This window comes from Salvelinus sp. IW2-2015, unplaced genomic scaffold (assembly GCF_002910315.2).
Source record: "Salvelinus sp. IW2-2015 unplaced genomic scaffold, ASM291031v2 Un_scaffold649, whole genome shotgun sequence".
NCBI classification, from domain to species: Eukaryota; Metazoa; Chordata; class Actinopteri; order Salmoniformes; family Salmonidae; genus Salvelinus; species Salvelinus sp. IW2-2015.
Window position 1 is genome coordinate 571378 of NW_019942589.1, and position 25748 is coordinate 597125.

General features: G+C 42.2%; 1 protein-coding gene across 1 annotated transcript in view; it reads right to left on the reverse strand.

Annotated features, from left to right (window-relative positions):
- LOC112068698 (storkhead-box protein 2-like) overlaps positions 1-24520 on the reverse strand; it is a 46763-nt gene extending 22243 nt beyond the window's left edge. Inside the window, exons 1-2 of the mRNA XM_024135896.2 lie at positions 23035-24520; positions 11727-11879 (exon numbers count right to left, since the gene is read on the reverse strand). Of these exons, the coding sequence (XP_023991664.1) occupies positions 11727-11879; positions 23035-23218 (337 nt within the window). The 5' untranslated portion in view covers positions 23219-24520. The remainder of the gene's footprint in view (positions 1-11726; positions 11880-23034) is intronic.
- Positions 24521-25748: the final 1228 nt, after the last annotated feature.

Consider the following 25748-nt stretch of genomic DNA (forward strand, 5'->3'; position numbering starts at 1 on the left):
GGCTTTGTGATGGCCACTCCAATACCTTGACTTTGTTGTCCTTAAGCCATTTTGCCACAACTTTGGAAGTATGCTTGGGATCATTGTCCATTTGGAAGACACATTTGTGACCAAGCTTTAACTTCCTGACTGATGTCTTGAGATGTTGCTTCAAATATCCACAAAATTGTCCTTCCTCATCATGCCATCTAATGTAAACTTCTGACACACTGGAATTGTGATACAGTGAATTATAAGTGAAATAATCTGTCTGTAAACAACTGTTGGAAAAATGACTTGTGTCATGCAGAAAGTAGATGTCCTAACCGACTTGCCAAAACTATAGTTTGTTAACAAGAAATGTGTGGAGTGGTTGAAAAACAAGTTTAATGACTCCAACCTAAGTGTATGTAAACTTCTGACTTCAACTGTACTTTCCAAACCACTGACCAAAACGACTGACCACAACTACTGACCACAGCCAATGAACCACACAACTACTGACCAAAACTACTGAGTACAACCACACAACTACTGATCACAAAACTACTGAACCACACAACTAATGACCACAAAAACACAAATGCTGACCACAACCACACAACTACTGACCACAACCACACAACTACTGACCATGTCTATACTGTAGGGTCCAAAGAACCTGCAACACAACTACTGACCAGAACTACAGAACTACTGACCACAACTACCGATCTGGTCTGCACTAGCTCTGACCCCAGCTCTGGTCCTGGGCATAGCTAGCTAGCTCTGGTTCGCACTAGCTCTGGTCTCCACTATAAATTATAACTACTTAAATGAGAATACATTAGCATATAATACCCAACAACAATAATTGTAACTCTTGAATAGTTCAAGCTAGAGACACAAACCCAATGTTCAGGCTGTCCTATCCTATAAACCAATCAAATCATTCAATCAATCTTTTCATCTATCTACTTTTTCAACTATAACCAGTCACTCAGGGGGCTCCCGAGTGGTACAGCGGTCTAAGGCACTGCATCTCAGTGCTAGAGGCATCACTACAGATCCTGGTTCGATTCCAGGCTGTATCACTACCGGCCGTGATTGGAGTCCCATTGGGTGGCGCACAATTGGCCAAGTATTGTCCGGGTTAGGGTTTGGCCGGGGTAAATTGTAAATAAGAATTTGTTCTTAACTGTCTTGACCAGTTAAATAAATAATAAAAACCACTACCACCATCTTTCACATGTTCAGGCTATCCTCATTTCAAATTCTTTAAAAGTTGTATCAACTATAACTATATACATTTGCATACATTTCTATCAAATAAATCACCACCAGTAACTCTTGAACCATTCAAGCGAGATACACCAAACCAACGTTCATATGTTCAAGCTATCCTATCTTTTCATCTACCTACTTTTACCAACTATAATCAGTCACCATCATTACTACTGCAGACACTACCACTACTATAACATGCTTCAAACCATACATACTTCAAAAGAAGCTGGCACCACACACCACATTTTCTTCAGAAAATGTACTTTTAGCCTAAAGCTAGCTATCAGTAGGTCTACATACAGTGAGTTCGGAGAGTATTCAGACCCATTGACTTTTCCCACATTTTATTATTTTACAGCCTTATTCTAAAATTGATTAAATATTTTGTCATTAATCAACACACAATATCTCATAATGACAAAGCAAAAACAGGTTTTTAGAAGACAAAAAATGTACATAACTATTCAGACCCTTTGCTATGAGACTCAATTGAGCTTCGGTGCATCCTGTTTCCATTGATCATCCTTGAGATGTTTCTACAACTTGATTGGAGTCCACCTGTGGTAAATTCAGTTGATTGGACATGATTTGGAAAGGCACACACCTGTCTATATAAGGTCCCACAGTTGACAGCTGACATGTAAGAGCAAAAACCAAGCTAATGAGGTTGAAGCAATTGTCCAGTAGAAGCTCACACAAACAGGATTGTGGTCGAGAGCAACAGATCTATAGGGATCAAGAGAAACATAATGTCTGCAGCACTCTGAGGATCCTCATAAACACAGATGAGCCACTCACCATAGATTCTCTATAAAGCTGAGACGCCATTCGTTCATAGGCAAACAAAACAAGAACTCATTCCTAGACGCAAGAACGTGCCCGGAATCAGACACAAAACAACCATAAACAAACCTACAACCACCAGACTACTTATAAAAAACAAAAAACAAACACCCAAAACTGTTAGACATACTGGGAGAAGAGAGTGCTCTTAGAACAGGAAGCTCGAACAGAACAAGAGAACCATTGATGGTCAACTTGAAACACAATGCAGCTCCAGCTGTATACATATCATGCATGAGAGATAGGAGATGAAACCAACTCCAAACCACCACTCATACCCTGCAATAGGACCCATACCTCATCTGATTCACCTGCACTCAACCAATACAGCACAAGACTCTTTAAATAAGAGTTTAGAGTGGAATACACACGACGGAATCCTTCCACTCACTCTAGAAAAACGCCGCACATGGACAGCCCCTCTACTTTCGGCGCTTTTCACCACAAAGGGCCATCTCAAGCCTCCCTCCTTACACAGCGCATCTTCCTTGAACTCACGACACACCCAGTACGAACACACGAAAGAATCATCTGAGTATGATAGAAACATCCAATGATCTCAGACTACCCTCCTGGCTCTAGAATCCTGCACAACAATCCAAAACACAACCCCAAAAAGAACATACACCAAAACACCCTGAGAGGCGAAAACCTGGCCACAACCGGTGACAGACATTCGGTGATTGGCAAGCCATAAACATGCAATGCAGCAGCGCGTATTGTATGGTCATCTCAGACGCGGCCAGGGGACTGGGAGACTACGAACTCTGGATCAGAAGGGCACAAGAATGAAACGGAGCAAATGTACAGGCAGTCTTCAATTAGATGAAAACAAACTGAACAAGAGACGCGACAGCAGCCAAACGCGAGACACTCCGCTGGCGATGTAAAACAGGTCTCCTTATAACACAACAGTGACAAACCATAAACGCACTAAATATTAGCAACACCAAATAAGACACAACCCCAAGCGAGTAGCTCCCTACGCCAGGACAGTATCATGCCAAACTAGATACCTTCGACGTGCGAGCCAGACACACTCCCATAGCCGGACTTCTAAACCTTCGAGTCGGATACAAGCACTCCTGGAAGAGAACCCCTGAAACATAGTTAGATAGCTCAGACGACCCAATTAAACAGTTCCCCATCCAGCACTGACAGAGACGTGCGAGGAATATCTCGCAAGAAAGAACTGGGGATAACCTCCCACTAAAGTAAAGCATCTATCACATCCACCTCAACACCAAGAATAACTGCGAAAAGAGACTGTCATAACGCTGTGTCAAAGCAGTGCTTCAACAAAGTACTGCGTAAAAGGTCTGAAATACCTTATCCGACAAGTACAATTTTTAAATGTTCTCTTTAATTTGCACCCAAATTATCTACTGATCAAAACACGAGTCACTGCATATTATTATAAATCACATTTAACAGAGTTCAATGTCATTGTGAGATTATGGAACGGCAGTAGATAAAACAACACTTACAATACACACATTTTAGAAGAAGTCAAGGGTCTGAAAACTTTCACGAATGCACTGTATTCTACTATGTTCTCATAATCAATCACAAAAATATTTTAAAAGAACTTATCATCACTAGAGCTGTCATCATATTTCTCTACCCAAATAATGGCCTACTTTCTAATCATTACAGTCATTCAACTCATACTTCAGTCACCACTGAAAGTTTTAACAAATGTAAATCGTGCATCTACTTATTGAAACCCACAAGCATGATTGATTCAGAGTTGCTTTGCTTTCCTAAGAGTGTTGTCCACATGATCCTGCTTTTTATTCCCATCTTCTGACAGAAGATCGCTTTGTCTATGTCTTTCTTATTTTACCCTGCTGGTCATCTATGAATATTGAACATCTTGAAGAACAATCTAGCCTTATTTTATTTTAACTTATTAACTAGGCAAGTCAGTTTAAGAAACAATTTTTCTTTTTCCAATGACTGGCCTAGGAACAGTGAGTTACTGCAGGAGGGCAGACGACAGATTTTTAACACTTGTCAGCTCGGATTGTTCTTGCAACCTTTCGGTTACTAGTTTAACGCTCTAACCACTAGGCTACCCTGCAACCCCAATGGCCATATACTCTTATCATCTCCACCCGGCATAGCCAGAAGAGGACTGGCCACCCCTCAGAGCCTGGTTCCTCACTATTTCTTCCTAGGTTTTGAACCCAACTACATGACCAAAAACTACTGACCACAATCACTGTCCACACCCACGACTATCGAACTGAAACAACTACTGAACCACCACAATTACAATTACAACTACAACTACTGAGCAAACTACTGAGCATACCTCCTGACCACCACTACTACCCGAATTCCTGACCACAACACACCTACAAGACTAACTCCCTGACACAACTACTGACACAACCACAACAACTCCCCAACCAAATACTGACCACAACCACACACTAACTACCACAATCACTAAACTACTGACCCAAACTTCCTGACCACACAAACTACAACTACAGCCACACAATTACTGAACTACACAACTCCTGACCACATACTGACCATGACCAACACAACTACTGACCACAGCTACCGCCTACATTAACCGACCTCAACTAATAACCAAAACCTACTGACGACAACGACTGACCACAATCACTAAACTATTGACCACAACTGCTGACCACACAACTACTGAACCACAACTACTGCCACACACTAACTACTGACCACAACTACTGACCACAACCACAACTACTGATCATAACTACTGACACAACACACAACTACTGACTACAACTAATGAATCACACAATTATTTACAAAAATACTACTGACAACTAATGACCACAAGTCCACCTGTGGTAAATTCAGTTGATTGGACATGATTTGGAAAGGCACACACCTGTCTATATAAGGTCCCACAGTTGACAGTGCATGTCAGAGCAAAAACCAGGGGTTTTTGCAGGGTAGCCTAGTGGTTAGAGCGTTAAACTAGTAACCGAAAGGTTGCAAGATTAAATCCCCGAGCTTACAAGGTAAAAATCTGTCGTTCTGCCCCTGAACAGGCAGTTAACCCACTGTTCCTAGGCCGTCCTTGAAAATAAGAATTTGTTCTTAACTGACTTGCCTAGTTAAATAAAGGTACAATTTAAACAATTCCTTGCTGTTTAGGGTTTTAGACTGCGATTCTGTATAGGCACTTTGTGACATCTGCTGATGTAAAAAGGGCTTTATAAATAAATGTGATTGATTTCTTCTTTTAGATTTCACACGCAACAACTGTAGTTTAGACTGTAGTTTTGACATTTATTCCCCACAATCTGAATTAATATGGTTGATATAGTCAAAGTTGATATAGGTTGATATAGACCAATTATTTTACTACATTTAACTTTGACAATATGTAACTGCTTTTCTTTAAATAGTCAAGTAAAACTTTTTAAACTTCTACCACTGCCACAAAAAAKCGTTGAAAGCGTTAAAGCAAGTCCCACCAATTGTACTTCATGTACAATTACCATCTAGTTAATCCTATATAAACATGACKATTTTTTGAATTAATTTAAGTTGAACTTAACTCACTTTTTTTCACTATCCAAAATGTAATCTATCCCTGTCAGGGTTAAACATCTTCCATACATTTTCACAAAAGTCCATAAWCAGCAAGACCAGTTTTAACTCTACGGTAGCTTTATTTCTAGTACTTATTCTAGTATTTCCATTTTACAGATGGAAACCATTGCATAGCACTAATGAACTGAGCCTTGCCTTTATGAGAGGCAATTCCTCTTAGTAAACTGAGTAAGTCAATAAATCTGTAAAGATAGTGCACAACTCTACTGCAAATTATATAACCATTTATACTTATTTTTTTAAATAGATTTATCAGATTAATGAATCTGCCTCAGAATAACAGTTCATATTTGACTGCAGTTAGTGTTGCATCCGTCCCTATTATGACTCTATCGCCTCCTATTGCCTCACCAATGCCTTGTGTCATACAGACAAGAGACGCCAGACCGAGACAGAGCCAGAGCTTACTCRACTCTGTATCCCTCCTCCATCCACCCCATGTCCTTAYCTAACCATACAATCACAAACACAAAAGTAGGCCCTCTGGATAAAGCTCAACATAAGCGTTTACTAGTAAGAGCTCACTGTTGCATGACATTACATCACACTTTGTTAGTTGCCATACCAACATGACACAATTAGAGATTAAACTCAGTTTTAAGACATCTGCATGGAGGGAAGTGATGCTGAATTTAAAAGAAAGTTTACCTACTTGGAAAGGAGCCATGTGGAAAGTGACAGAGTAGTCTTACAAAAGCCCAGTACAGAAAAGAAACAAAAGGCTACATGGAACAAAAAATGTACTCCAATTACACTGAACAAAAATATAAACTCAACATTGAAAGCTTAGTCCCATGTTTCATGAGCTGAAATAAAAGATCCCAGAAAGTTTCCATAAGCACAGAAAGTGTATTTCTCTCAAATTTTGTGCACAAATTTGTTTACGTCCCTATTAGTGAGCATTTCTCCTTTGCCAAGATAATCCATCCATCTGACAGGTGTGGCATATCAAGAAGCTGATTAAACAGCATGACCATTACACAGGTGCACCTTGTGCGGGGGACAATGAAAGGCCACTCTAAAATGTGGAGTTTTGTCACACAACACAAAGTCACAGATGTCTCAAGCTTTGAGGGAGTGTTCAATTGGCATGCTGACTGCAGGTTTGTTGATGTCAACTTTGTGAATAGAGGGGCAGTGGGGTTATGGTATGGGCAGGCATAAGCTACGGACAACGAACACAGTGGCAATTTGTTTTGAAAACTCTGCCATGACATGTTGTGATAATGGTGCCGGAGGGGAGGGCTGCRGTTTTATGAGCTCCTAACCAACTGTGCTATTTTGTTAGTTTTTTCGCYTTGTTTGGAACTTATTTTGTACATAATGTTGCTGCTACCGTCTCTTATGACCGAAAAGAGCTTCTGGACATCAGAACAGCAATTACTCACCTTGAATTGGACAAATAATTTTTCTTTAATGAGTTGGACGAGAGGAATTTACTCCAGACACCCGAACAGGCCCTCATCRCCATCATTCGCAGGAGAAAGAGACTGAGGTTTGGCGGAAGGAGATCGGGGTGCCTTGTGAGGATCCGGAGACAAGCGGCTAATCTGCCTTTGCCATCGGTACTATTGGCCAACGTACAATCGCTGGATAATAAAGTGGACAAACTAAAAGCACGTATATCCTACCAACGGGACATTAAAAACTAATATCTTATGTTTCACCGAGTCGTGGCTGAACGACGACATGAATAACATACAGCTGGCAGGTTTTACACTGCATCGGCAGCAGCCTCCGGTAAGACAAGGGGTGGCGGTTGATGTATATTTGTAAACAACAGTTGGTGCACGATATCTAAGGAAGTCTCGAGGTTTTGCTCGCCTGAGGTAGAGTATCTCATGATAAGCTGTAGACCACACTATCTACTAGGGCTGGGTGTTATGGCAAATAAATTATCACGATATATATATWTTTTTTTCATTCAATAACGGTAATTATCACGAAATTAAACAAATAATGTTTAAAAGGTGCATATCTGCTTCAGACTCAAGCCTGCCTGAACAAACCGAAGGCTTTAATGCTTCTTATTTATTGTCAGAAGTAGAAGAACTCACCAATAACATTAACTCCAATTTTCTTTAAAGCTCTAAGTTATGAACAAGAAATTAAAAATCKAAAAAACTAACAGTGCAAGTCAATATGCATTATAACTGTTAGCCTAATGGCACATCACAGTTGAACTCGGGTTAGTTGAAAGAAAGACAAGTCTGTCTACGGTCGCTGGCTTTAAATCCCTTCACTATGCTGCCACCTGTGCTAAAAACACGCTCTGATGGGGAGCTGGTRGCAGGAATGCACAGGTAGCGCTTACCAGGTGGCTAACTTTGGGAAAGTTTATTTGGTGGATCTTCCACCAGTCCAGTGGATTGGTTTCACTGTCAGCATCAGGAGACTGACAGTAGCAGCTGAGTTCCTTTTCTACCAGCTGGATTTCAGTAAGACCTGTAGTAAGAAGGTTTTTTGAAAGAAATGCCCAGTGACTTTCTCTTTTTAGCTGGCAGTTGTGGTGAAGCAGCAGCAACATCTCCCTGTGCCGGGCTTGGGTTTTGCATGTCCCTCATTGACCATCTTTGAGACAGCTCTTGCCTTTATGTGGCCCACCTTCTCCTCTTTGATGTAATGTGTTTTAAACCGAGGGTCGACCAACGAGGCCAYGAGGTCATCTGTGGCTAGGTCATCCTATTTCTCATTCAGATAGTCCATGACTATCGTTTTGATGGTTTGATGGTGAGCTCTGTTTCACCATCATCAGGTTTCATGACCTCTGTATTGAACAGGTGTAGTACTGGCTTCAGGTAAGACACTCTGACATAAGACTCACCAGACAGAGCATCTGGGAATTCTAGTAGTGGGGTCAATGCCCGGTTGATGGACTTAAGAACATCTATATCTGTGTAGGTGGGAGCTAAGTGCCGGGTCTTCTTGCCACTGCACAATACCTGTGAAATGGCTTTCTCCTGCTCCAGTACTCTTTGCACCATCTTTTGAAGTGATCCCCACCTGGTAGGCGACTCTGTCACCAACTTGTGCCGGGGTTGGTTGTGTTCTTTTTGAGCAACTMCCAGGTCTCTCTTCTTTTTCCACGAAAAGGAAAAGGCACCTACCACTTTCTTACACACTCCAATTGCTCGATCCACCCGTTTGTCTCTACCCACTCRCTCTAAGAGAAATCAAGACAAAATCACAATAATCCCTTTTATTTATGTACAAATGTAATATTTAACTTGAATCAGTAGATGAAAAAAAGCACATTTTAGTTTCATCTAACCAATCACTTCAATATACACAATTGACAAGGTTACTTACCAATGGCCAAGCGCAGACGATGTCCATAACATTGCAGTCGGGTCCATTTGGCCCGACTGCCTTCACCACATTCGCACCACTATCCATTGTAATGCAGACTTGTCTGTCTTGACTGAGTCCCCAGGAGGCGAGAGCATCAATGAGCCCCTCTGCTATAGCTTCACCCATATGGTCGTTGGGAAAGTATGATGTTTGAAGGCATTTATTTTGAAGATTCCACTCTTTGTCAATATAGTGGATAGTGAGGCTAATATAAGGCTCTGACGTGTGACTAGACCACAGATCGGTAGTAGTAGGAAAATACGCCAAATCTGCCTTGAGCCTCAACTTTTTCCCTACATTCGGCGTAGTTTAGGCAGTGCGGTTTGAGAGAAATGTTTGTGGCCAGGGAGCACGTACCTGGGTTCAATTAAATTGAAAAGCCACTTGAAACTTTCCTTTTCAACTGTGTTAATTGGTAACATGTCCTTAGCAATGCAATGTATATTAGCATTTGTGATGTCTTTGTGACTTTTTGATGTTTGCTCGTAGGGCATAAACGCTGTCAGTGTTGACTGCTTCGGGCGAACATCCCTAGATTGGCCGGTGCTTGAGGGGCGTTTATCAATACCGTTGCATAAACAAACTCTCTGCATGTTCCAAAGTGATTTTGCTTCAAAAAGGTGAAAAGGGTTTGTCGTATTACCAGAGCCACCTGTCTACGGCACAATTTACGCCGAACATTGCTCTGCTCTTTGTCGGACTTCAAAAAGCCAAACCACTTCCAAATATCTGAAACAGTTGAAGCCTTTTTATCAATAATTTCTTTGTTGGAAGCTGCTCCTTCTCCATGGCTATCACTGCCACTGTTTTTGCCTACATCACTCATTTTTCGTGGGAATAGTGGCTACTCCATCACTCTAGGTGCTAAGTGGTTTTTAGTGGGCGTATACCTCTCCACGTGACAGTCGTGAAGAGAGCACGACAAAACCTATTCCCCCTCAGGAGACTGAAAAGATTTGGCATGGGTATTCAGATCCTCAAAAGGTTCTACAGCTGCACCATCGAGAGCATCCTGACTGGTTGCATCACTGCCTGGTACGGCAACTGCTCGGCCTCCGACCGCAAGGCAATACAGAGGGTAGTGTGTACGGCCCAGTATATCACTGGGACCAAGCTTCCTGCCATCCATGACCTCTATCCCAGGCGGTGTCAGAGGAAGGCCCTAAAAATTGTCAAAGACTCCAGCCACCCTAGTCATAGACTGCTCTCTCTGCTACCGTATGGCAAGCGATACCGGAGCGCCAAGTCTTGGTCCAAGAGGCTTCTGAACAGCTTCTGCCCCCAAGCCATAAGACTCCTGAACATCTAATCAAATGGCTACCCAAACTATTTGTATTGCTACTCTCTGTTATTATCTATGCATAGTCACTTTAATAACTCTACCTACATGTACATATTACCTGAATTACCTTGACCAACCGGTGCCCCCGCACATTGACTCTGTACCAGTACCCCCTGTATATAGCCTCGCTATTGTTATTTTACTGCTGCTCTTTAATTATTTGTTACTTTAATTTCTTATTTTCTGTAGGTATTTTTCTTAAAACTGCATTGTTGGTTGAGGTCTTATAAGTAAGCATTTCACTGTAAGGTCTACACCTGTTGTATTCGGCGCATGTGACAAATAACATTTGTATCACAGAGATACCGTGACYAGATCCTGAGGCCCATTGTTGTGTCATTCATCCGCCGCCGTCACCTCATGTTTCATCATGATAATGCACTGCCCCAAGTCACAAGGATCTGTACACAATTCCTGGAAACTGAAAATGTCCCAGTTCTTCCATGGCCTGCATACTCACCAGACATGTCACCCATTGAGCACGTTTGGAATGCTCTGGATTGACGTGCACAACAGTTCCCGCCAATATACAGAAACTTCACACAGCCATTGAAGAGGAGTGGGAAAACATTCCACAAGCCACAAACAACAGCCGGATCAACTCCATGCGAAGGAGATGTCACACCAGATACTGACTGGTTTTCTGATCCACACCTCTACCTTTTTTTCTTTAAAAGGTATCTGTGACCAACAGATGCATATCTGTATTCTCAGTCATGTGAAATCCAAATATTAGTGCCTAATTTATTTATTTCAATTATCTGATTTCCTTATATGAACTGTAACTCAGTAAAACCTTTGAAATTATTGCATGTTGCGTTTATATTTTTGCTAYGTATTTAAAACATGGTGCTGCAGCGTGGTATTATGATCTGTTTTCAGAACCCTGGAATGAGTGAAGGGGACAGGGATTTTGAATGCCTTTAACAAACTGCCTCTCAACAACTATCAATGGGCCATGAATGCATACACTACCATAAGGACATTGTGTGTGTGTGTGTGTTTTTTTTAGGGGGTTGCAGGGGTTGTGTTAATTAGGGCACGCAACAGAAAGTGTTTAAAAATATTTCACAATGGAAAATGAAAATGAACATTACTTATTGGAGAAGGCAAGTCAGTTCCTCCCTATTTCAGTTTGCTTCTTCCATTTTGTGCCTAATCAACACAGCCTTGGGGTGTAGTATAGGCCTACTGTATAGGGTGAAGTTGCCCCTAGACATTGTTCTTGGGCTAGTTTTGCATTTGCCCCACTGCAGATACTATCAGATAGCGCAATGACTGTAAGTCTATGGGTAACGCTATAAATTTCACCCTGTAGCTACTTTACCTGGGAAGCAGGTGGCGAGATGTTCCATCAGGGCCTCCTGGCTGACGGGCTTGCGAGCAGAGTTCATGGCTGAGATAGCCAGACACAGGATCTCCCCCAGTGGGATGAACTGGGACTGGCTGATAGGAGACATGCTGATGGGAGACACATCACCTGCAGTAGGGAGAAACAGACAAGAGTCAGTGAATGAACTGTGGGTCTCAGAGTAGGAGTGCTGATCTAGAATCCAGTCCCTCCTGTCCATAATAATCTTATAATCACTATGATTTAAAAGGCTAAACTGATCCTAGAGCAGCACTCCTACATAATACAGCCCCGGGATTCAGTAACTGACCAAATCTGAATGGTAGCCAAGCTCAGCTGATGCTGTGGGCGTTCTGTCCCGTTCCACCAGTTGGCTGTCACCTGATGACTGAGTCTCCTCCCAGAACTAGTATRGCTTCATATGGTTAAAATAGCGCTATCATTTTTAAGCCATGTCAATTAAGGAGGCACAAAGGAGATTCATCTGTCGGGGAGATTGGGATAAATTGAGCTCCACTCTCCCCTATATAATATCCCTGCCTTCTCTCACCACACATTTAGCCAGATCCCACCATATTAAAAAGCATAAGCCTTCAGAAACCCAAGCGTGAATACTCTGAGCCCGGTTCTAAGTTAACTAGTCCTCGCAGAGACAAGGGAGGTGTAACCAATCACAATCAAGTTCGGCATTCCCCCTTTTTCAAAGCTCTCCAACGGTAATGCACACACATTCTCTCAAGCAGTTGTCTGAGGCACTACAGCTCAGTGCTAGAGATGTCACTACAGACCCTGATTCGATTCCAGGCTGTATCACAACCGGCCGTGATTGGGAGTCCCAAAGGGTGGCACACAATTGGCACAGCGTCGTTAGGGTTTTGCCGGGGTAGGCCGTCATTGTAAATAAGAATTTGTTCTTAACTGACTTGCCTAGTTAAATAAAAGGTCAAGTAAAAATAGCTTGGTTAACTTGCCGAAATAGGTTTTAAATACATTAACGGCAACATAAATATATGCATAATCCCATTCGCTATTGACTTTGGGATATATTAACCAGTTTTCAAAAGACACTATTGTGTTATACAGTTTTAAACTGTTTTTATGTACAGAGGGAGGAGACACGAACCTGCTCCCAGACTGAAGAGCAGGCAGACCAACTTTCCAAATAGTGGAGAAAACCCACTAGTTCTTCTTTCAAGGAAAATAATACAAAAAAGGTKAATCTGAAGACCTCTCGTATTGCTACTACAGTTGCAGTAAATATTTGTATGAATTCGACAACACATAATAAACGGAAACTTGATTAATATCACACTTTTTTCCTGAAGTGAATGGTTTCACCCACTACTCTGCCCATGAACGGTGGTGTTCTTTGATATTTACACTGCGCTCGAGCAAAGTTGATGGAAACTCTACATTTTCACATGAGTATACAAAACATTGAGGACACCTGCTCTTTCCATGACATAGACTGACCAGGATAATCCAGTTCAAAGTTATGATCCCTTATTGATGTAATTTGTTAAATCCACTTCAGTCAGAGTAAAACAWTTTTTTTTTTTTWATTGAACCTTTATTTAACTAGGCAAGTCAGTTAAGAACAAATTATTATTTACAATGAAGCCTACCCCGGCCAAACCCGGACGACGCTGGGCCAATTGTGCGCCGCCCTATGGGACTCCCTATCACGGCCAGATGTGATGCAGACTGGAATCAAACCAGGTACTGCAGTGATCTCTTGCACTGAGATGCAGTGTCTTAGACCACTGCACCACTCGGAGCCAAATGAAGGGTGAAGGGAAGGAGACAGGTTAAAGAAGGATTTTTAAGCCTTGAGACAATTGAGACATGGATTGTGTATGTGTGCCATTCAGAGGGTGAATGGGCAAGACAAAATATTGAAGTACCTTTAAACGGGGAATGGTTGTAGGTGCCAGGCYCACCGGTTTGTGTCAAGAACTGCAATGCTGTTGGGTTTTTTGCATTCAACAGTTTCCCATGTGTATCAAGAATGGTCCACCACCCAAAGAACATCCAGCCAACTAGACAACTACTAGCACACAGCTCGGATCCCCATGCATACCCCACAAGATATGCCACCAGCGGTCTCTTCACATTCCCCAAGTCCAGAACAGACTATGGGAGGCGCACATTACTACATAGAGGCATGACTACATGGAACTCTATTCCACATCAGGTAACTGATGCAAGAAGTAGAATCAGATTTAAAAACAGATAAAAATACACCTTATGGAACAGTGGGTACTGTGAAGACACACACACACACACGCACAGGTACAGACACAGGCGCATGCACACAAGCGKTAGCACACGTATATTGTAATATTGTTGTATGGTGGTATTATACATTTTGTATTGTAGATATGTAGTGGTGTAATAATGTCTTATTATGTACCATTTATATTTTGTTTTATGTGTGATGTAAGTACCTTAATGTGTTTGGACCCCAGGAACAGTAGCTGCTGCCTTGGTAGAAGCTAATGGGGATCCCTAATAAATACAACTGCGGGAAGCATTGAAGTCAAAATGGGCCAGCATTCCTGTGGAACGGTTTCGATAAATTGAGGATGTTCTGAGGGCAAAAGGCAGGGATGCAACTCAATATTAGGAAGGTGTTCCTAATGTTTGGTATATATAGTCCACCAATAAATACTATTTATCCTTGGTGTCGCTCATACAGTATCAACAGCCCAATGATATATTGGAAATGGACCGAATGCTTATGTGACTATAACCATGTTCCATACAACCAGTCAAGTACGTGTCGGATAAATAAATGAAAAAAATCACTATAGGTATGACGGAAACAGTAAACTTCCCTAAATGTCGACAAAACAATGTACGTTCAACAGGGAGGAATGATTTTTTAGTCAGTGAAATAGATCATGCGACAACGGCAGTGGAAAAGCTTTTTTTTTATTCTATTGTTGATAGAATAACTGTCAAGTAAACTACAGTCAATTGATGCTGTGTGGTCCACTGACTATGACTTGGAAAAGAATGCACAATTTATTAGGCTACAGATGAAATAAATGATGAACTTCACATGGTGGTGAAAGTGCACGGTGATGAGATTGATGCTCATTTCCAATAAATATCAAGGGTCTTAATTCGTATGCTTAATTTGTGTTTGGCTGCCATTTGAAAAATAAATATTATGTTGCTCTTATCCATAATCTCATAATGTACCCTCTGCACTATATCTGCGAGCTATTGGCAAGAGTGCATGGGCAAATTTGCCATTTATCGCAAGGCTTTTTGTGGCAAAACCATTGACAAAATAAAACATGGGATAGAAATACAAAGAACTTCTGTTTTTATTCGATAAATGAAAAGTTATAGGACAAAGTATTTTTTTWAAGTATTTATTCATTACACACAGCTTGCTATTCGCAACAAGCCAGTTTGATGGAAACACACTACTTCTGGTAAATGCACATTTTTTTTTGTGGGTGGAAACCTAGCTAGTGATGAAAACTGGTAGAACAAAACTATTTTCACCATATTAGGTGAATTTCCATCCAATTGGCGACAGATTTTCAGGCTGAATATTTAAAAATCTGCATTAAACAATACGGGCTGTGCGTGATGATGTAGTGCACATACAAATGTATTTTTCTGTTAAATTCCCACATACCAAAAAGACCCCACCATGTCGAATGAACAAATTGTCGACATTTATAAAATTGTACCGACATTTCCTGTTTCACAGCCCATGTTTTAATGCGTCAGGTAATTCATCCACAAGAAGTAATTGAGGCTAACACAGGTCCAATGACTAAAACAGGGCAGTTAAGCTTTGCATTCATTAATTTATTCTTGCCGGACAGGACACCAGTGTTTCTATTATTCACCTGTCACATTTGACCAAATTTCCTTCATTTTTCAGATGCCATCTAGAATTTACAGCTTCTCGTAAAAGCAAAATAACGTAATTTGTACAGTAACAACTGGGTTCTTGCACTGTCATTACTAAGAACATCAACAATGACAACTCTGCTGCCTGTACACAGTCCATGTTTGAAGAATGCAGAGAAGAGAGAGCTATTAATGCTTCCATATGTCAAGCTCCTCTCTGCTACCCTTGTATACAATCATCCTGAGGAAATCCTACAGGAGGTTAGTCATTGATGTCAGCATCTAGGATGGCCAGAATGAGGGTGATTATGTTTAGCCTCGTTCAGTATATGAATGTGGAGAGAGACAACGAATCCTTTATTGATGTACTGTATATTGAATATTTGAATGAGCATTCGAGTTGCACGTAACTGTAATTAGGATTTGGCCCGAAGTGAGTGAGTGAGAGAGAGTGAGAGAGAGAGAGTGAGAGAGAGTGAGAGAGAGAGAGAGATATACAGTACCCGTTCCAGAGGCTTAAGAGGCGTCATCTTAGTGGCTGACTGATTTTCTACAACTCAAACAGCTGACTGGAGGCGGGGAACAAGGGCTTACTCACACGCAGCCTCCTCCCTCTCCTCTATACGTATTACTACAGAGAGGGCTGGCTAACACCACAGCACTACCATGGCCTCATTTCTCTACCCACGCCTCAGCTGCAGCTGGGGCCCAGGTCCACACGGTCCTAGCCAAGAATTGAGCCAGAAATAACGTTTAGCCTTCAGATGCTTTTGGGAAACCGGGCCCAGCTCTACTTCACAAAGACAAACAGACAGTCAAATGTTAGATTACAAGCACATCTGCTTCTGCAGTGCTTACAGTGCCTTCAGAAAGTATTCATACCCCTTGACTTATTCAACATTTMATTGTGTTACAGCCTGAATTCAAAATGTATTAAATAGCAAATTGATAAAAAATGAAATACAGAAATATCTAATTTACATAAGTATTCACACCCCCGAGTCAATACATATTAGATTCGCTTTTGGAAGCAATTACAGCTGTGAGTCTTTCTGGGTAAGTCTCTAAGGGCTTTGCACACCTGGATTGTAAAATATTTGGATAATAAAATCTGGATAATAAAATATAGATTTTTTTTTCATCAAGCTCTGTCAAGTTTTCACAGCCATTTTCAAGTCCTGCAATAGATTTTCAAGCCGATTTAAGTCAAAACTGTAACTAGGCCACTCAGGAACATTCAATGTCGTCTTGGTAAGCAATTTCAGTGTATATTTGGCCTTTTGATTTAGGTTATTGTCCTGCTGAAAGGTGAATTTGTCTCCCAGTGTCTGTTGGAAAGCAGACAACCAGGTTTTCCTTCAAGATTTTGCCTATGCTTAGCTTTATTCCGTTTAAACACTAGTATTGCACACAGAGTAAGTCCATGCAACTTAATATGTGACATGTTAAGTACATTTCTACTCCTGAACTTTCTTAGGCTTGCCATAACAAAGGAGTTGAATACTTATTCACTCAAGACATTTCAGCTTTCATTTTTAAATGAATTTATAAAAACATTTTAAAACATAACTGCACCTTGACATTATGGGGTATAGTGTGTAGGCTAGTGACACACAATCTCAATTTAATACATTTCAAATTCAGGCTGTAACACAACTAACTGTGAAAAAAGTGAAGGGGTGTGAATACTTTGAGGGCAATGTATTTTAATATTTATCATTGAATAGTTTCCGATTGTTGTTATTTTATGGCCTATAGTGGGGCAAAAAGGTATTTAGTCAGCCACCAATTGTGCAAGTTCTCCCACTTAAAAAGATGAGAGTATTGAGATAAACTTTTGTTATTGACCAAATACTTATTTTCCACCATAATTTGCAAATAAATTCATAAAAAATCCTACAATGTGATTTTCTGGATTTTCCTTTCTCATTTTGTCTGTCATAGTTGAACTGTACCTATGATGATAATTACAGGCCTCTCTCATCTTTTTAAGTGGGAGAACTTGCACAATTGGTGGCTGACTAAATACTTTTTTGCCGCAAAAAAGTGCGGCAAAAATATGTTATACCCAGCATGGCCATCTAAAGTACCTTGCCTCATCTTAAGTGTCCCCAAGTGTCCCCATRTTAAGTGTCTCCTCAATGATTTAAAAAGGAGTGGTCTGGTGTGAGAACAATAGTGGAACTCTCTCCAGCCTATTCTTTCACCAGTCCAATGTTTTAGATCCATGATGGGGAGTGTAGAAATGCACACTTATGGAGAGGGGAATTGAAACGCAACCATAGAAKGGTATGCTGGGACCACTAGGGGCCCATCGGTGGAGGGTGGCGAAACGCAGGGGTCAAGCAGGTGCTGCCGTCCGTTATGCTTGTTTATGGCTGAGAACATTTGTTAAAATGTATGGATTGATATGCAACATAATTCCCCCAAAACCATCCATAGCATAACAWGATATTACTAGCCGTCTACTTAACCCTGTACCTTAGAGCCTGCTGCCCTATGTACATAGACATGGAACACTAGACACTTTAATAATGTTACATACTGTTTTACTCATTTCATATGTATATACTGTATTCTAGTCAATGCCACTSAGACATTGCTCATTCTAATATTTATATATTTCTTACTTCCATTCTTTTACTTTTAGATTTGTGTGTATTGCTGTGAATTGTTAGATACTACTGCACTGTTGGAGCTAGGAACACAAGCATTTCGCTACACCCACAATAACATCTGCTAAATATGTACACTACCGTTCAAAAGTTTGGGGTCACTTAGAAATGTCTTGGCCAGAAATGTCTTGGTACACCAAAGCTAGCCTAGTACCTTATGATAAACTCATCTACGAAGAGAGTTCTCATCTATATTATTCGGAGCCGTCTATTTACCACCACAGACCGCACTCAACCAACTCTATGAGGCCATAAGCAAACAAGAAAATGCTCATCCAGAAGCGGATTACAAAAGGGAAACCCAGACACGAGCTGCCTAGTGACGCAAGCCTACCAGACGAGCTAAATGCCTTTTATGCTCGTTTCGAGGCAAGCAACACTGAAGCATGCACGAGAGCACCAGCTGTTCTGGACGACTGTGTGATAACGCTCTCGGTAGCCGATGTGAGCAAGACATTTAAACAGGTCAACATTCACAAAGCCGCGGGGCCAGACGGATTACCAGGACGTGTACTCAAAGCATGTGCGAACCAACTGGCAAGTGTCTTCACTGACATTTTCAACCTCTCCCTMACCGAGTCTGTAATACCTACATGTTTCAAGCAAACCATCATAGTCCCTCTGCCCAAGTAAGTGAAGATAACCTGTCGAAATTATTACCGCCCCGTAGCACTCACGTTGGTAGCCATAAAGMGCTGGTCATGGCTCACATCAACAGCAWCCTCCCGGATACCCTAGASCACTCCAATTCGCATACCGCCCCTTAACAACTTCTATCCCCAAGCCATAAGACTTCTGAACAATTAATCAAATGGCCACCCGGACTATTTACATTGGATCTGTTTGAGCGCTAAGCAAATTGGATTTGGMCCAGTGTACCTGGCATGCTGGCCTTGATGTAGGCCATGACCAGCCTCTCGAAGCACTTCATGATGCCAGGGGTGAGTGCGACGGGGCAATAGTAATTCGGGCATGGCACCTTGGTTTTCTTGGGCACTGGGATGATGACGATCTCCCTGAAGCAAGTGGGGACTACAGCCTGGGACTGGGACAGGGACAGGTTGAAGATGTCAGAGAAGACGCCCGCCAACTGGTCAGCACACACTCGGATGCCATCTGGGCCGGGGATTTGTGAGTATTCACTCTTTTTAGAGTTTTCCTCGGGTCAGCCACAGAGAGCGATACCTTTGGTATGAAAGCCTCTGAAAGTTATTGTCAGTCAGAGGATTAGAGGGTGAAACAGGCGGGAGATTGGAAACCAAATAGTCAATCATATTCTCTAGTTCCGACCTGGGGTAGTGAAATTGCAACCAAAACAATTGCTGAAATGTTAATTTTCTAAATAATAGCTTGCTAGCACTGTAGCTTACTCTGGATAATTTGCAGTTCTGAAGAATGAAGGAGGATAGGGTGGTGGTTGTTTTTGAAAAATCACATCTATTCACAACCAATCAGCCAGCAGCCACAAGCAATCAGAGCACCACTCATACCTACTCTTCAATATAAACTTCCCCAGGCTTTTAAGAACAACATGAGCGAAACCTGGGAGCCGAGGCTAGTATGAATGGGGTCAAGTAGGCCACACAAAATTCTGGGTTAGAGTTGACATAGTTATGACCCAGATTTTGGTGTGAAAGGGGTTCTACTTTCAACAGAGGTAGGCCTACCCACAACTAAAAAGGGGCTAGTACAGTTCTTATTTCCTCTATGATTTTGGGGACTTTTCAAATTCTGAATCAGCTAACAACAATCAGTTGACGGGTGAGAAACCCTGTCAAAGTTATTCTTTGTCTTACGAAGTCTTACGAAAGTTCTGTGAGTAAAGGTTGATTATCATATGTCATTTATTCAAATTCATCCTGTTACATGTCATTAATTATTCAAGTACCATCCAATGAGATTCATAGTTGAGATCCCTAAAAAGGACTTATTTTCACCTACCTAATTGCTGGTTTGGCTTTCTGTTTCTACAGATCACCCATCTACACCCACCAAGTGAGTACAGACTGACACAGGACGTCCATGGACATTGATTATTGGTTGAAATGAGGTTGGTCCACCCTGGCCTTTATTGGGCTGTTGATTTTTGGGCTGGCCTTGATTTGGCCCAAAAATAGTTATCTATGTTTGGTCCATTTAGTCCCAAATGGACTGGCCTTGATTTGACCCATTGAACATGATCACTGCCAGTTCAGAAGCTTTGAAAAAGGCTAACATAAGTGCAATAATAAATATTCCATACTTTAATCTCTCTAAAGTCTACATTTTAAAATGTTCACTTACACCTTAAACTGGATGTCAATAGGAAGTCTGGCAGAGTTGTCATTATAACGTCTGTAAAATACATATTTTAAACTATTTCATATAGAACTGAAAATGAACGTTACTTAAATGTCAGACAAAGACAGCGTTTTATTGTATTGTCAACTATATTTTTCTTAGTTGACAGGAACCACCAGAAACTTGTTTGAATATTTTAGAAATGCATCCTTACTTCCTTGTTTTCTCGAGGTACACACAAATATACGTGTAAGTAAGGTGCCATCCTATTACTTTCACAGATCCAACCAATTCAGATCTGTGATTACTTCAAGGAAGGTAGGAGCGAAGTATTCATACAYGGTCCAGTTGTCATCAATCCAGAGCATCCCAAACATGTTCAATGGGTGACATGTCTGGGGAGTATGCAGGCCATGGAAAAGTGGGACATTTTCAGCTTCCAGGAATTGTGTACAGATCCTTACGACATTAGGCCATAAATTATCATGCTGAYACATGAGGTGATGGCAGGGGATGAATGGCATGACAATGGGCCTCAGGATCTCGTCACGGTATCTCTGTGCATTCAAACTGACATCGATAAAATGCTATTTTGTTTGTTGTTCGTAGTTTATGCCTGCTCATACCAGAATCCCACAGCAACACGGGGCACTCTGTTCACAACGTTGATATCAGCGAACTGCTCGCCCACACTATGCCATACATGCTGTCTGCCATCTCCCCGGTACAGTTGAAACCGGGATTCATCCTTGAAGAACACACTTCTGCAGCGTGCCAGTGGCCATCGGAGGTGAACATTTGCCCACTGAAGTCGGTTACGATGCCAAACTGCAGTCAGGTCAAGACCCTGGTAAGGACGACGAGCACGCAGATGAGCTTCCCTTAGAAATCCCTGCAGAAATTATTCGGTTGTGCAAACCCACAGTTTCATCAGCTGTCCAGGTGGCTGGTCTCAGACGATCCCGCAGGTGAAGAAGCCGGATGTGGAGTTCTTGGGCTGGCGTGGTTACATGTGGTCTGCGGTTGTGGGGCTGTTTGGATGTACTGCCAAATTCTCTAAAACAACATTAGAGGCAGCTTATGGTAGAGAAATGAGCATTKAATTKTCTGGCAACAACTCTGGTGGACATRCATGCAGTCAGCATGCCAATTGCACACTTCCTCAAAACTTGAGACATCTGTGGCWTTGTGTTGTGTGACAAAACTGCACATTTTAGAGTGGCCTTTTATTGTCCCCAGTACAAGGTGCACCTATGTAATGATCATGCTGTTTAATCAGCTTTTTGATATGCTACACCTGTCAGTTGCATGGATTATCTTGGCAAAGGAGAAATGCTCACTAACAGGGATGTAAACAAATTTGTGCACAACATTTGAGAGAAATACGCTTTTTGGAATATTTCTGGGATCTTTTATTTCAGCTCATGAAACATTGGACCAACACTTCACATGTTGCGTTTTTATTTTTGTTCAGTATAGGTCGCTGATGTTGGCTAATAAATTAGCTAACACTGGCTAATAAATTAGCTAGCTTGTCAAGCAAGGAGATCATGTAGCTAGTTAGTCTGTGATGTAACATTACAACTTAAACAAGTCACGCCAATGAAAATCAAACTCCCCGTTTAGAATATTTTATATTTCATGCCAAAACATCTCTAAAATTAATTGAATTGCACAACAATGACTTGGTTTTAAATTATTTTGGGATGACTTCTACATGCTAACCGGGGGAGGTTAAACAAAAGCAACGTGTGGATTGTAATCCTTGTACATAGACTGCTTTTAAGGTAAGGAAACAAACATCTAAATATGCAATTTTGCTGAAATATCCCTTTAAAATGTACCACGGTGTCATTAAAAACAGAGACCATGAACTACATTTTCACTGATACCCCATATCACAGTCCTATCTGACACTTCACACAACAATACTAGATGGACAAGCATCTCACAGAAACATGCATGCCATATGGATATGCAGATCCCTTACGSCTCAACCCATGAATCAAGGGGAAAGAAAAACCTATGTGATGAGAGGGTTTCAAAGATTTAGCTCCAACAACATCCCATTGCTTCCCTTTTCGGCCCTTGGTTGTACTAAAATCCTAATATTAACGTTCTAATTAATAAATAATCAACCGCCATGATGCAATATCCTTGCCTGGGACTATTCAATTCCAATATTGTCTTTACCCTTTTAACTATGTCACTTCAACTTAAAAAATATATTTCACATTACAGAACACAGACGCTCACAAACTCTACCCTTTGTCCTCACATATTCCATATCCATAGAAACCCCATAGTAGTCTTAGAATAATATTGTCTGGGAAGAAACCGAGACGTTACTAACCCTCACCCCTACGTACAACTTTACACACGCTTGCCAACATCAGACAAATTGGTGAGTTAGGGATGGTAGTGGTTGTGGTGGGGCTTGCTGTCAGACTCACCTGGCATTTGGTAGCCCTGGGGGGGGCCTGGTGAGATGTGCGGTGGAGGAGGGGGAGTGTGGTGGTGTTTCTGCTGGAGACGGAAGTCCTTCTCGCTCCGGGAGCGGGTGCGCTCCGGCTGCCGCTCGGACAGGTCCGAACTGGGCCAGGCCCGCCGCAGGTTGGTGCTGCGGGTATTCTTCATAGCGACCCCCAGGGGCAAGCGGCCTGCCACGGGGGCTACTACTGGGTTCGGGGGGAGGCCAACCTGAGGCTTAGTGCCTCCCCCACATCAGCAGGGTCGCCCCGTGCAAGGGATCAGGCGAGAGACATGACGGAGGACCAGCGTGCACGCTTGCATACACACACACGCACGTTTAGTCATTCACATCCACAGGCAAGCTACTACAGCCGCCTCTCAATCCAGACTGCGGTGGATTGGCATCTGCTGTGTTTTCCCGGGCTGATCCATTGCGGCGGTGGTGGTTGCGCCAGGCATCACCCTTTTTTTATGTTAGCGATCAGTCCGAACCACCATTTGTAGCATCCCTGTTCGCATGCGTTGGGAGGCGCATTACGTAGCCGCTATGCTGCGGAAGGGGAGGGGGTGGCAGGGGTAAGGATGAAGAAAATGGGGCATGGGAGGCAAGGAGAGAGGATGGCGAAGAGAGATGGAGGTATGGGAAAGGAAGGTTGGAGGGGGGTTGGTTCAGGTGAATGGAGTTTTTTTTAGGTGGAGGGGAATTGGGGGAGGGGGAGGAGAGGGAATAGATGGGTAGAGAATCGGCAGCTTAGCTGTAGAGGCTGTTCTCCGACAATAGCTCAATTCACCATGGGAGCTATAGGCGGAAAACAAAAGAGCCCCCCTTTGAGGAAAAAAAAGAGAAAGAATAGCGCCCTTTACCCTGACCTCCACTGAAAAACTCTACAGATTGCAGTGTAGCGGAGGCCAAATCCACCGCGCAAGACCCGCTCGTCCTCGACGACACCACACCTGGAAAGGGTGGGGAGAGAAAAAAGGCGCATAGAATGGAGCGCATAGAAATAAAACAAATCCCAGAATAGATATCCTCCTCTCTCGTGAAAATCCAATACGAGAATCCAATCCTAAGAGGCTCGTTGGATCATCCATTCATTCAACCAACAGAGCTGCAGCTAACTCCAGTCAACGGCCAATGTATTTCAACGCTAACCACCGCAGCTGCCGCTGCTCCCAGAACCTCAAGAAAGGGTGTGTGTGTGTGTGTGTGTGAGTGTGTGTGCGCGCGTGCCTGCCCACTGCGCGAGATTGTGCGTGTGTCTGTGTCTGGGTGACTGAGATGATGGGAGGGGTAGAGGAAACGAGAGAGCGAGTGAGAGGGAGAGGCCGAGGACAGAAGTATAGCGGAGAAGAAAGAAAATAACAACATCCACACACACAAAGATGCAGCAACCACATGTGTCCTGCAAGAAATGTATTCCAGTAGGATAAAGGGACTAATGATGAGACAGCCTCTGGCTGAGTGTTTTTTTAACCACCCCTCTCTCTTTCTCTCTCTCCCTCCCTCTCTAACTCTCTCTCTCAGCTGTCTCTCTAACTCTCTCTCTCAGCTGTGCAGTGCCACTGCAGGAAAGGGGGCAGGATAAGCATGAGACCCTCTCCCTCTCTTCCCCTCTTGAGACATGTCCCATGCTAATTGAAGAACTGTCCTGCATTACATGCAACTGAACAACCCCCAAAGCTTGGCTCCACCCCAGCTTATGGCCCAGCCTATGAAAGCTCTGCTACTAGATTGACACAGAAAGTGGTCAAATTGTTAGCACCTCTATATCACCACTGAATAACAATGAATGGTATTAAAAAATACAACAGAAACACCATCAAGGATTTGCTTCATCCATATTCACATCGATTTCACATTTCTTATTTCTATTCAAAACCGCATATACTTTTACTTGGCTTACAATCATTAAATGTTTTAAACACAACAGGGATACTTCCTTCAAAAGTCATGCTTAGGATTTATTTCCCCTATTCCCACTTGTAAGTGACACTGAAGACAACTTAAAGGGGTCCCATCTTGATCATACAGTAAGACCGTATCTACATTTATCTAGCCTACAGAAGCCCATTTTTTTGTGTTTAATAAATGTCGTAGTTCAACAACAACATTTGGTAGACCAGTCAGTCCTTAACTCTGAGGTTTGTATCTTTGAGGTGATAGGGATTAGAGGCATGAGGATACGCAGCTTCCCCCCACCCACAAAGACCKCATACACACTCAGGTTGAACAACTGAGGTACAACTGATATTTTTGTGATACAATGGAGAGTTTGTCTGCACACAAAATGTTTACACAACCATTGTGCAGTGTCTCCACAACACTTGTGTAATTAGATTTATGCAGACAAACTCTGTTGTATCACAACAGTTGTGCCAGATGTGTTGTACATCAGTTGTACAACCAGGAAGTGGGAAATCTGAGGTTTGTAGGTTTTCAAGTCTTTGCCTATCCAATATACAGTGTCTATGGGGTCYTATTGCACTTCCTAAGGCTTCCACTAGATGTCAACAGTCTTTAGAACGTTGTTTCAGGCTTCTACTATGAAGGGGGAGCAAATAAGAGCTGTTTGAATCASGTGTCTGATAGAATGCCATGAGCTAAGTCAGGCGCGCGGCCGTGAGAGCGAGCTCTGTTCCTTTTCATTTCTAAAGATAAAAAAATTGTCCGGTTGAAACATTATTGGAGATTTAT